The following is a 12,550-nucleotide window of genomic DNA, read 5'->3' as shown; positions in this document are numbered from 1 at the left end:
TGAGAAGGACATCGCCGGATTGGTCTCTCCCATTTGCATCCGTTGAAAGGCAAACAACACTAATGCCCCTCTAATTGTCCAGAATGAAATTTAAAAGAAAAAAACCAAGGAAATATTGTATTGCAGTGTTTCTCAATAGTGGGAAAGTTCAGGTGCGTGGACTACAACTCCCAGAATATCCCAGCCAGCTATTCTAGTTGAGGAATTCGGGAGTTGAAATCCATGCATCTTTAAAAGTTGCTGAGGTTGAGAAACGCTGTTGTATTGAATATTCCTCCTTTTAGTTTCTTCGGGAAATGAATGATACCGTACAGAGAATGAATCGGTTATCTCCAATGTAGTTGTAGATCATTAAACTAAACACCTCATGGGTTGGTGATTTGGGGGGCAGCATAACAATTTCTCTAGAGTGGGTGGATCCCTGAATGTTGTGGCCTTTTAAAAAAACAGGGAAAAATCACAATATTCCATCACAATCAAGGGTTAATCAGTATTAGTATAGGTGGCAAGGAAATAGTTGCCCCAGAAACCATTTACTTCTATATCAATTGCTGTTTCTTTTTCACTTTTCTCTACCCCAGATCGTAAGTGAAAGAGGAGGAAAAAAACCTGCACTGTATTCTTATAGTCTTATTTTTAGATAGGGAACATAGAAACAAACCCTTTGGTGGCTTTAGAAGAAGGGGATTTCTCTAACAGGGTGTTTGAAATATCAGGAGTAAATTTGCTTCGTGAAAAATTAAACCTTTTTTGGGGTGGGGGGATGTTAAAATGTTTGATCTGGTCTGGTTGGTTATCCAGTAGTTTGGGACCTACCAGGCTTGTGCTTGATTTTTTTTTAAAAATTTTGAGTTTTTCAAAAGCACTTTTTTTCCTACTATTTTTCTAATCTGTCTTAGTGATAGTCTGATGAATTAATTGTCCGTAGCAGTTCAAGGATTGATGGCTGCCATTCAGTTTGCATCAAGAGATGCCTTCTGGATCCTGAGATTGATTAAGTCAGTATTATGTTTGGATGCTAAACTTTATAAAGAATGATTTCCCCATTCCTTATTTTACAAAATCAAGCATTTATCTACTTTCTGGTGCCAAGGGCCTGTTCAGGGTTAATACTGTATTTCCATTTCCCAATCATGATTAAGGGATCAAAAGTGGACTTCTCTGTTCTCTCAATCAGAATCCCAGAACCCATATCCCACAGCTTGCCAATCCAGCTGTACCAAAGAAATGGTTAATGCCAACCAAGATCAACTGCTAAGTATTTTAACTATTGGTAGCATTATCCACCATTCCTTTTGATGCAGACTTAATGATAAAACATAATTAAGGTGTAAGAAAAACGTACTTCAAGAGGAAAAGGGAATGGTGAATCTTCAGCCATTTTTTGAACCCTTAAATCAGGGTTTTTCAACCTTGGCAATTTCTAAGTGGTGTGGACTTCAGTTCCCAGAATTCCCCAGCCAGCATGGGTGAATGGCTGAGGAAGTCTGGGATTTGAATTCCACACAGCTTAGAATTTCCAAGGGTGAGAAACGCTGCCTTAAGAGGCTGACAGCTAAATGACAAAGTAGTACTTCATCTGCTCTGATTCCAAAATTCTTTCTTGTCTAAATTTTCTTGGGGCCTTTCTGTCTACCGTTATGTAATAAATCAACTATTTTTCTGTTCTGTTGCTTCTCTTTTCTACTCTGTGTATATATTAGAGCTGTGAAGTGGTTCAGGTTTGATTCCAAATAGCAATCATACAGGATCCGTGTATGTAGCACCTATCTCCACCCTTTAAAGCAGCTACATCTTTCCCCAGATTCTTACGGCTGCTTTCAAGAGACAGGTACTCCAAAGCACTTTTTCTGAAATATGTTTGCAGGCCTAAGCTGTAATGTACGGTACTGTATATATACAGAGAGAGGGAGGGAGGTATTTTCAAGTTCTGATTGGTAATGTTCCATATATCTCTACCCACTTTAATTTGAAAGCAGAATATCTTTTTTTTTTTCTTTGCTCGTTTCTATTTGGTCTGTACACTGAATTGTCAGAAAGGGACAGTATTCCCTTTTTCCATTCCTCAAGGGTGCCACTTTTCTGTTGGTTTCAGAGAGGAGTTCCTAAATTACATAGGACTTCTTATCATTCTGGTTATTCCAGGATTAGCATTGCAAACAAAGCTAGCGTTTTTAATCTTTCCACACTTGAGAGCTTTACTGGAAGGAATTAATGTCTTTGATGGCGAGTGGGGCGGGGGGGGGGAAAGGATATTTAAATCAATTACTCTTCAGTTTTAAAGGCTCTTTTAACACCGCAGGAATGAAAGGAGAGACTTTTCCTAGCTCTTTCAAAGGGGATACTGTCTCTTTAAACTTTGTTCTTTAATTCTGTGAATGGAAGGTAACCAAATGCCCTGGCTTGATTGTGGAATTAACAATCCGACCAATGTTTATAACTTTCTACCCATCTCTGCTTGTTAATTTCAACCTGCTGTGACTTTTCTGCCCAATTTCAGCCCTTTTCTCGGTTCTGTCTGATTGGATTGAATTGTCTTGGCCTTGTAGGTGGGGTAGGGTCTCTCTCCCCGCCTTCCCCTGATTTGCCTCCATTGACCCTTTCGGAAACGGTTTGCAGTGCGATTAAAACGGCCGGAAGACTGGCCAACGTGCTGAGTTTGCAAAACTGGCAGAACCTTTGCATCAGGAAAAACAAAAACCAAACTTTTTGCGAATCAGAACCGGGGTAGAGATCTTCCTTGCCGGCTGTCTCTTTTCCCTCCACTCTGATGCCTTTCTATTTTCAACTTGACATTTTCCTATGTGAATGTGCCTTTTGGAAAAACGGCTTTGATATTTCTCTCTCTCCTGCAAAAGACTGGCCTGCATGCTTTCTTTGACTCCGATGATTTCCTTTGAGCTCCTGTAATAGCATTCTCTTTTTGTGATCTGTAAGTCCTGCTGTGTTTAAATAAATATTTATCTTGGCATAATTTGAAAGTCTGAGCATGTGTGGTTTTTCTTCCCCCACCCACACACCTCTTTTTTTTTTAGTCCAGAAATTTCTGGCCATCAGGAAAAAATAAATAAAGTTTAAAGCAATTGTATCCCCTTCTATGTGAAAAGTCTCTCTCTTTCTCTCTCTCTCTCTGTCTTTCTCTCTCTCTGTCTTTCTGTCTTTGGTGGTTAACAGAGCTAGAATAAAGAAAGGGATAAAGATTAAAAAATGAGTTTGATGATCAGGCAACTAACTGGAACTAAGACGGGTGCTTTATAAAACTAAGTGAAAAATGACTTTCTCCAGGGTAAATGTGGAAAGAAATGGAAAATTTCTGGAAAACAGTCCCTTTATTTACATTTCTATTTTTGTTTGTTTGTTTGTTGAGGCCTTTTTTCCCCCTTTTGCTAATAAATGGGGGAAAGTGGCTTCTGAAATACTTAAATGATACAAGTATTTATGTATTACCTGCAAGCCTCAAAAGAATTTCTAACAGCTGCACAGCAGGAAGAATCCTCTGAAATAGTGTTTATAGTATCAGATAACTATCCAAGTTGTCCTTGAGTTACAACCACAATGGAGCCCAAAATTTCTGTTGCTAATTGAGACAGTTGTTAAGTGAGTTTTGCCCCCATTTTACAACCTTCCTTGCCACAGTTGTTAAGTGAATCATTGTAGTTTTTAAGTTAGTAACATAGTTGTTACGTGACTCTGGCTTCCCCATTGACTTTGCTTGTCAGAAGGTTCCAAAAGGTGATCACATGACACAGGGGCACTGAAACAGTCATAAATACATGCCAGTTGCCAAGTGTCTGAATTTTGATCACATGACCATGGGAAATGCCACAACAGCCATGTGAAAGCCAGTCATAAGTCACTTTTATCAGTGCCATTGTAACTTTGAATGGTCACTAAATGAACTGTTGTAAGTCAAGGACTACCTGTAGTTATTTTACTCAAGGATGAGCTATATAGAATAGAACAGAACAGAACAGAGCAGAACTCTCTTGGCCAAGTGTGATTGGACACACAAGGAATTTGTCTTTGGTGCATATGCTCCTAGTGTATATAAAAAATAAAATACATTCATCAAGAATCATAAAATACAACACTTAGTGATAGTCATAAGTTACTAAATAAACAATCAAATGACACTAGGAAACAAGTAAAACAACATAAATCATAGAGATACAAGCAACAAGGTTGTATAGTACAATGTTATATAGTACAATTCCCAAATGTTAAAAACAAAGAATGCATTTCTACCTTCAAGAGCATGAATATATCTATAAAGAGGGGAGAATTTCTTTAATCTAGCAGATGATTTTCGATTGCTGACTTTATTTAGAGCTTGGTGGAACTTTCTCTGTTTTTGCTACTTACTCTTTTGGAGTACAGAAGATTTTGACAGAAGCATCAATCGATTCCTATCTGGATAGGATACAGATAACCCTCTCCCTGTCTATATGGGCAGTCAATCTATTTATGACCATAATTGAGCTCCAGATTTCCACTGCTAAGCAAGACAGTTCTTATGACCCTTTTTTATTTGCCACAGTTGTGAAGTGAACCACTGCAATTGTTAAGTTAGTTAACACCGTTGTTAAGCGAGTCTAGTTCCCCCATTGACTTTATTTGTCAGAAAGTCTCAAAGGTGATCATATGACTCCGGAACACTGGAACCGTCATAAACATGAGTCAGTTGGCAAGCGCCTGAATATTGACCACATGACTTTGAGGATGCTGCCGTGGTCATCAGTGTGAAAAATGGTCATAAGTCATTTTTCTTATTGCCGTTGTAACTTCAAATGGTCACTAAATGAATGGCTGTAAGTCAAGGACTACTTTTGGCCATGTCTTCTTGTCTCATCTTTTCTGCCCCTTGAAAGTAAGCTAATTAAATAAGAAAAGCACTTGGAGTAGCAGAAAGGCTATGAATAACAAGAGGAGGGAGCTTCCTTTGAAGGGATATTTAACGCTTTTAAGCTTAATCACATAGTCATTTAATTGTCCTCCTTCCCCTTCTTATCCTGTATAAACAAAGGAAATTATCAACTACCATGCTCTTTGATGCTATAGAAACTCTGGAAGCCCTGCTAAAATTTTAGTTTCTATTATACATGCCGGTGGTCCTCAACGTATGACCACAATTGAGTCCAATGTTTCAGTTCCTAAGTGTGATAGCTGTTCAGTTTTACCCCATTTTATAACCTTTGTTGCCACAGTTGTTAAGTGAACCTAAAATCTGTGTGAGTGTGAATGGGAGACAGTAGAGTAGAGTAGAGTAGAGTAGAGTAGGAGTTGGAAGGGACCTTGGAGGTCTTCTAGTCCAACCCCCTGCTGAGGCAGGAAACCCTATACCATTTAAGACAAATGGTTGTTCAATCTCTTCTTAAAATCTTCCAGTGTTGGAACATTTAGAACTTCTACAAAAGTTTCTCTCTTTCAAAATGCCTGCAGTTTCAAACATTCACACACACATACACACAAACATAAATACACACACACATACACACAAACATAAATACAAACACACATACACACACCAAGAGAATTGCAGAAGTTTATGTTGTCACCAGGCACATTTACCTATAGGTCTAGGCAGGGCACCAGATCTTGGCAAAGGTTGTTCCCGCTTGATATAATAGCATTCGAAGACCCATAGAGAAGCTGGTCCTTTGATGTATGTGTCTTCTTCATAAATTTATCTTCTCCTGATCACCAAAAAACATGCTTCTTATTCATTTAATCACAGTGCAGGTTGGGATGTTGGGTTGATCCTGCCGTAGGTGTCTCTTGGAAATCATGATACATAGATTCCACACAATGAAATTAATATTCCACATACAATCTCTCAAGTCAGTTGCATACCTGGGCTTCGTATGCATTCATTTCCCTGCACGGAAGCTGCTGAGGGAAGAGGGAGATTCCCTATTTGAAAGAGACACATGTTGCTGAGGATATTAGCTCGGTGCAATCCCAGTTCTCTTCATCACATAAGGTCTGGGGGTGTCCAATCTTGGCAACTTTAAGATTGGTGGACTTCAATTCCCAGCCAAAGCAACTGATCAGAACAGAGTCAAAACACTAGTTCTTAATGCTGAAGAACCAAACCTCAGTTATGCAGGTTGTTTATTCTTGATATTGGCTGCCTGGCTGGGGAATTCTGGGAGTTGAAGTCCACCAAGTCTTAAAGTTGACAAGGTTGGACAGCTCCAAATAAGACAACTGATCAGAACTGAGCCAAAACACTAGTTCTTAATGCAGGTTGTTTATTCTTGATATTCCATGTGTATCTTCCCCCTTTTTTTAAAAAAAAACAACCTTTTGGATGTCTGAATTTGAGCCTAACCTTAAAACAAAGAGGGAAACGAGGTTGTTTGAGCAAAAGTGCAACTATCTCAGGTTCTCCATTGTTGGCTTTTAGACAAAATACAAATTTTGCACCTAAAATACAAATTTTGCTAGTTGAGCTATGAAATGATCAAGGGAGTTGGTAATATTTCTGTCAGGCATTCCAGAGGGGCAGAAGGAGGAAAGGCCTGATTTCCTTCCCGAGGCAAAAATGAGGTTGGCTCCCCAAATTTCAGAATCAGAAACTTGGAATCACATTTAATTATCACAAAATACACGTGCACAAGTGTGTTTGTACTCGTTGCCCTGAATAATAGAGAGTAGGGAAACGTAGCTGCGGTTTGTGTATAGGCACTCCTTGACTTACAACCGTTCGTTTAGGGACTGTCTGAAATTATAGCAGCACTGAAAGAAGTGACTTATGGCCAGGCCTTACATTTAATGACCATCGCAACAGCCTCATGGTCACGTGATCAAAATTTGGCCGCTTGGCAACTGGCACCAGTGTATATTAACAATGGTTGCCGTGTCCTGATATCATATAAATGGCCTTTCATAAGTGGACAACGTACCTGTATTTCTTTACTTTATTCAAACGTTGGTGCTGTCCAATCGCATCCAATTCTGGGTGGCTCACAAAATAAAGAATATCATGAATTAAGTACACAATAAAATGATTTTAAAAAAAAAAGAAATTACAAAATACTTACAAGATGGTGATCCAGACCATACACCAATCTTAGAGATCCATTCATCCTGTCTCATAGCCTGAGAGAACAGCCAGATTTTTAAGGTCTATTGAAATCCCAGAGGCGCTTTTTTCACAAGGCAACTGGTCTTTGTTTTTCCTTGAAGACGTTTTGCTTCCCATCCGAGAAGCCTCTTCAGTTCTGACTGAATGGTGGAGGCTGGAAGGATTTATATTCCTTGTAGTCATCTGGTTGTTATCACTCTTTCTGAGAGTCATTGTGGCCACTTGGAGGTTTATCCGTGCCCTCGGGGTCACCCGAATTGTGCAAATGAGTATGGAGCCTTCTTGGAACTGCTGAAAGGGCTGTGTTGTAAACAGGAGATAGATGGTTTGAAAGAGGTGGGAGGTGTCAAAGAGGCCATCTACATTAAGACTGAACAGCCCTCTCTCAACAGAGGGGAAGGGATATGGCACCACCTATCTCCTGTTTACAATACAGCCCTTTCAGCAGTTCCAAGAAGGCTCCACACCCATTTGCGCTGTCCAGGTGCAGAAATTATTGCATGCTTAAACTCTATAAGAATCTAACCAACTAACAGTCAAGAGAAATGAGTGGGAGATAAGAAAGGCATTCAAAGTGGGCTGGACTTAGATCTCTTGTAGGCATGCAGGGACTCAAGACCTATGACATGCTTGACCCCTTAGGCTAGTCAGCCTGATCATTTCCTACAGTCCAGTTGCCTTTTAGAAAAGCACCTTTGGGCTACCATGACATGGATGATTGAGAACCTCCATTGATACTTCTTACAGGATTTTTTTATAATTTCCCATTCTAGCCTAGAGCTCTGTAATGTCCTGTTACAAGTATTCCATCCTTCTTTTAATCAGGTCTGCTAAATTCGACTAGGTGTCATAGCTTGACTTGAAGGTTTTTCAAATAATACCTTTATTCCAATTCGGTAACATTTGGAAATGTTAGATAACTGTACTCTACTTTCATCAGCAGATTATGATAGCGGTTGTGGGAGCTGTGATCCAACACCTGGAGGAGGAAGGCAGATAGGAACCGTTGTAGTTGAAGCCAGAGCACCACATAGTCTAGTGGAAGGCAAAATTAGAATCAGGCAAGTGGATTTTTTTTTTCTTTGAAAACATTTCACTTCTCATCCAAGAATCTTCTTCTGTTCTCACCGCTTCTTGGATGAGAAGCTAAACATTTTCAAAGAAAAAAAAAACTAAGAAACTAGTTGCCTTTTGGAAAAGCAGCTTTGGGAGAACCATGACCTGCATGTCTCCATAGTGTCAGGATTCCGATGGATGCCCTAAATAATTTGAGCCAAGTTTCAAAAGAAATCCAATTATTGATTAGAAGCAACATGTCTGGCACTTTCCCAAGTACAGTCAGCTCTGCCCCACGTAATTTACTGGCCACCTATGACCCTGTTTCCCCCCCTCCTCCCAGGCTGTGTCATAAATCACATTCTCCAATGGAGCACTTTCTCAGACTGTAGAAAACACACCTCTCTGGCTTGCTCTAGTAACCTAGGATACAATCTGGAGAAAGGTATGCGTGAAATGTGCTTCTGGTCATAGCAACCGAGCTTCTCCATCAGTTCTCTCCATCTCCTGCCTACGGCAACTCAAGAGCAGGCCAGGAATGCTTTATGAGTTGACCCATAGACACTGGGGGTCGATACGTTCTCGCATCCCCTTGCTCCGACGAAGAATCGATTCCTTTAGGATACCCATCATATTTCTGGTAGGGGAGCGTGGAGGAATATTTGGAAACTGGCCTGTGATATTGAGATTCCCAACTTCGCCCACCCCAGGTATTGTCTCCTTCTTTGGCTTTGATTTGCGAGAGGTTTGGTGAGAAGATCGCCCGTCCCTTCCTTAACTCTTTGGATGTCTGTTTGCTCTTTTTAGATCTGGATGACTTGAAGTGTGCCCCGTTTGGAACTTATAGCAGTGGCTCTCTTCTGAGTAGCTTCCCGAGCTGTGACTGGCCTGATAAAGAAGATGTCTGTCAGAGCAGAAAGTCTACCCCCTTCTCCCTTCCTGCAGGAAATGGCGTCGCCTCCTTAGCTACCTCTGTCCTCCAGAAGAAGGAGACCTTTTTCGGCAGCTCTGAAAATATCACCGTGACCACCGTTTCCAAAGTGACAACCTTTGCGAACGAGGACGCTCTCCAAGACGTGACATTCGCATCTTTTACAAACTTCCAAGGTTCCAGTCCTCCCTCTATGGACCAAAGCGAGGACGAAGTTGAAGATTTTGGAGAGTTTGCTCGACCACCGGACGATGGGATTGAGAGACCAGCCACGGGCGGACTTCAAGAGGCTGACTCGGCCCCGGTCTCTTCAGAGGCTGGAAAAGAAGTTTTTGATGACTTTGGAGAGTTTCAGGGTGAAAAACCAAAGATCAGCAAATTTGACTTTTTACTGGCAACTTCCCAAGGGAAAATGAAATCCAGTGAAGAAATGATCAAAAGCGAGCTGGCAACTTTTGACCTCTCTGTTCAAGGTGAGAATCCACGCTGATATTGCGGTTGCCATTACAGGTAGTCCTCAACTTACAACTTCAACTTCACTGTAGTTAAGTGAGACATTTGTTAAGTGAGTTTTTGCCCCTGTTTTACGACTTTTCTCGCCACATTTGTTAAGTGAATCACTGCAGTTCTTAAATTAGTAACATGGTTGTTAAGTGAATCTGGCTTCCCCATTGACTAGGTCACAAAAGGGGGATCACACTGTTGGGACAATGCAACCATCATAAATGTGAGTCAGTTGTCAAGCATCCAAATGTAAATCACGTGACCATGGGGATACTACAATAGTCATAACTGTGAAAAATGGTCATGTCACTTTTTCAGTGCCATTGTAACTTTGAATGGTCACTAAATGAACTGTTGTAAGTTGAGGACTACCTGTATACTTAGTTTGTGGTTGGTTCTAAGTCTCACCTAGTGCTGGGAATTGAAGAAATTCAGAATATCTGTGGAATTTTTTATGATTTGATTTCTAAGGCCATTCACTTTCCAGCAATTCTTTGCAGGGAGAGAGCAAACAGGCACAGATCAGAAATTAAAGTGAGAGATTTCAATAAAACTGTGGAGCAACATAAAATCATAGAATCATAGGGCTGGAACGGACTGTTGAGGTAATTCCTCGTTAGGAGAATGAGCGCATACAGGGAGACGTATTTAACAGGAGTGTTTGAATAATACACATACACATACAACACTGTACAGTAAATGTAGGTTTATACTTCCAGAAACGTTAAGCAAAGTCCAAAATAGGCAGTCCAAAGTCATTCACAGGTAAAATCAGTCAGTTTTCATCCAGGGATAATCCAAATATCAAATTCCAGGGTCAAAAAGAAGTTCAGTATCAGACTTACATTAAATCCAGTAATATCAGTCAATTAGAAGAAATGGAGCAACGGCAATACTTTCCAACAGAAGGAAACAGAGATACTCACTCAGACACACTCTCTTCTGAGACTAAGACTAAACAAACCAGGTTTCTGGCTCCATCTTATGGCCGTTTGAGAAACCATACCTAATTACAGTTTTGCATTTTCTTAAAAATACAGTTTTAAAATGTTTACCCTGGTTTATATATTTCTAACCCAAATAGCTGTTAGGTGACTCATATTCCTAACAGGGACCTTGGAGGTCTTCTAGTCCAGTGGTTGCCAACCAGTGGGCCAAGGACCACTGGTGGTCCGTGAGAAAATTTTGATGGTCCACAGAGAAATATCCCCCCAAAACAATTAATCCAGGCTGTGCAGGAACACAAGGCTGCGCCGCCCACATGGCCCACCCGCCCTCTGGCCCCTCACCCTTCAGCCGAGTGCAAACCTTACCCTGAGTAGAGCCACGCGAGCTGGAACTGGAAGGTAAGACCAACAGTAAGGGAGGGAAATCCATCCCTGGGTGGCTTGCTGACGTTGGTGGGAATGTCGGTCCCATATTCCAGAGCTGAACTGACCCTTTGGTCATCCCGGAGCAGCTGCTTCTCCACCCGGGTGCATTGGCCTGCCATGGACTGGAGGAGCTGCTCCGGGATGACTAAAGGGACAGTCCTGTGACTATTGCAGCTCTGGAATAGGGGACCGACTTTCAGCAAGCCACTGTCAGCCAAAATTCATATCAGTGGTCTGCGGGATTTAAAATTATGAGTTTGGCGGTCCCTGAGGTCCAAAAGGTTGGCGACCCCTGTTCTAGTCCAACCCACTGCTCAAGGCAGAGGACCAAGGCAGAGGACCATTTTCTTATGACCACAGTTGAGCCCAATATTTCTGTTGCTAAATGAAACCGTTGTTAAGGGAGTTTTGCCACATTTTATGACTTTCCTTGACACAGTTGTTAAGTCAATCGCTGCAATTATTAAGTTAATAACATGGCTGTTAAGCGAATCTGGCTTCCCCATTGAAAACTTTGCTTGTCACAAGGTCACCAATGGTGCTCCGTTCTCTACAGTGTTCTACTGTAACCATGATAAATAAATATGAACCAATTGCCAAGCATCCAAATTTTGACCATGTTACCATAAAGATGCTGCAATGGTCATAAGTGTGAAAAACTGTCATAAGTCACTTTTTTCATTGCCGTTGTAACTTCGAACAGTTACTAAACAAATCACAAAGAGAATCACAAATTGAATAACAGAGTTGGAAGGGACCTTGGAGGTCTTCCAGTCCAACCCCCTGCTCTGGCAGGAAACCCTAGAGCATTTCAAAGAAACGGTTGTCCAATCTCTTCTTAACAACCTCCAATGTTGGAGCATTCCCAACTTCTAGAGGCAAGTTGTTCCACCGATTAATTGTTGTCACTGTCAGGAAATTTCTCCTTAGTCCTAGGTAGCTTCCCTCCTTGGTTAGTTTCCATCCATGGCTTCTTGTGGTTGTAAGTCAAGGACTACCTGTATTCATGGACCTGACCACCCCTTTAATACCTGTACTTCCTTCCAGGTTCTCACAAAAGGACCCTAAGTTTAGGCTCCTCACCTCTGCCACCTGTGGAACAGCCCTTCAGAGATCGATCAAACACTCTGAGCGAGAAGCCTTCCCTGCCAGTCATCCGAGACAAATACAAGGACCTTACTGGAGAAGTAGAGGTAAGGGGAGAACCAACAAAAAGGTTTGTGGCTTGGGGCACCTGTGCTGAGAACAGTTGCTTCATTAAGCAGGTGCCAAGCTGCAAATTCAGGTAAGGGAGAAATCCTTGTGGATGAATTGAGAGCCGCTGTAAGAGAAAGGTAGAGTTGTAGCTGCCTTGTTTCCCAGATGTAGCTCAGCTTTCATAATGATTTGTTCACTTATTGCTTGCCGCAATGGGTTCCTCAGTCTCGGCAACTTTGAGATCTGTGGATTTCAATTCCCAGAATTCCCCAGCCAGAGTCTGGTTGAGGGATTCTGGGTGGTTGAAGTCCAGAAATATTAAAACTTCTCGAGTTTGAGAAACACTGATTTACAGGCATACCTGGGTGCTGCCCAATCCATTCCAAGCAACAAAATGAAATA

The 12,550-nt window shown here is 41.3% G+C and overlaps 1 protein-coding gene across 3 annotated transcripts in view; it reads left to right on the top strand.

The window, feature by feature from the left end:
• Positions 1-12,550, top strand: part of SYNRG (synergin gamma) — an 88,114-nt gene that overhangs the window by 54,881 nt on the left and 20,683 nt on the right. For all 3 annotated transcript variants that reach the window (XM_026710319.2, XM_026710322.2, XM_026710321.2), the window contains 2 exons: positions 8,951-9,547; positions 11,999-12,144. In XM_026710319.2, coding sequence (XP_026566104.2) covers positions 8,951-9,547; positions 11,999-12,144 — 743 coding nt within the window. The remainder of the gene's footprint in view (positions 1-8,950; positions 9,548-11,998; positions 12,145-12,550) is intronic.

This window comes from Pseudonaja textilis, chromosome 1 (genome assembly GCF_049901715.1).
Source record: "Pseudonaja textilis isolate UNSWEBS1 chromosome 1, rPseTex1.2, whole genome shotgun sequence".
NCBI lineage: Eukaryota > Metazoa > Chordata > Lepidosauria > Squamata > Elapidae > Pseudonaja > Pseudonaja textilis.
Note: the sequence above shows the minus strand (reverse complement) of the source record. Positions and strands in the feature narration are given on the sequence as shown.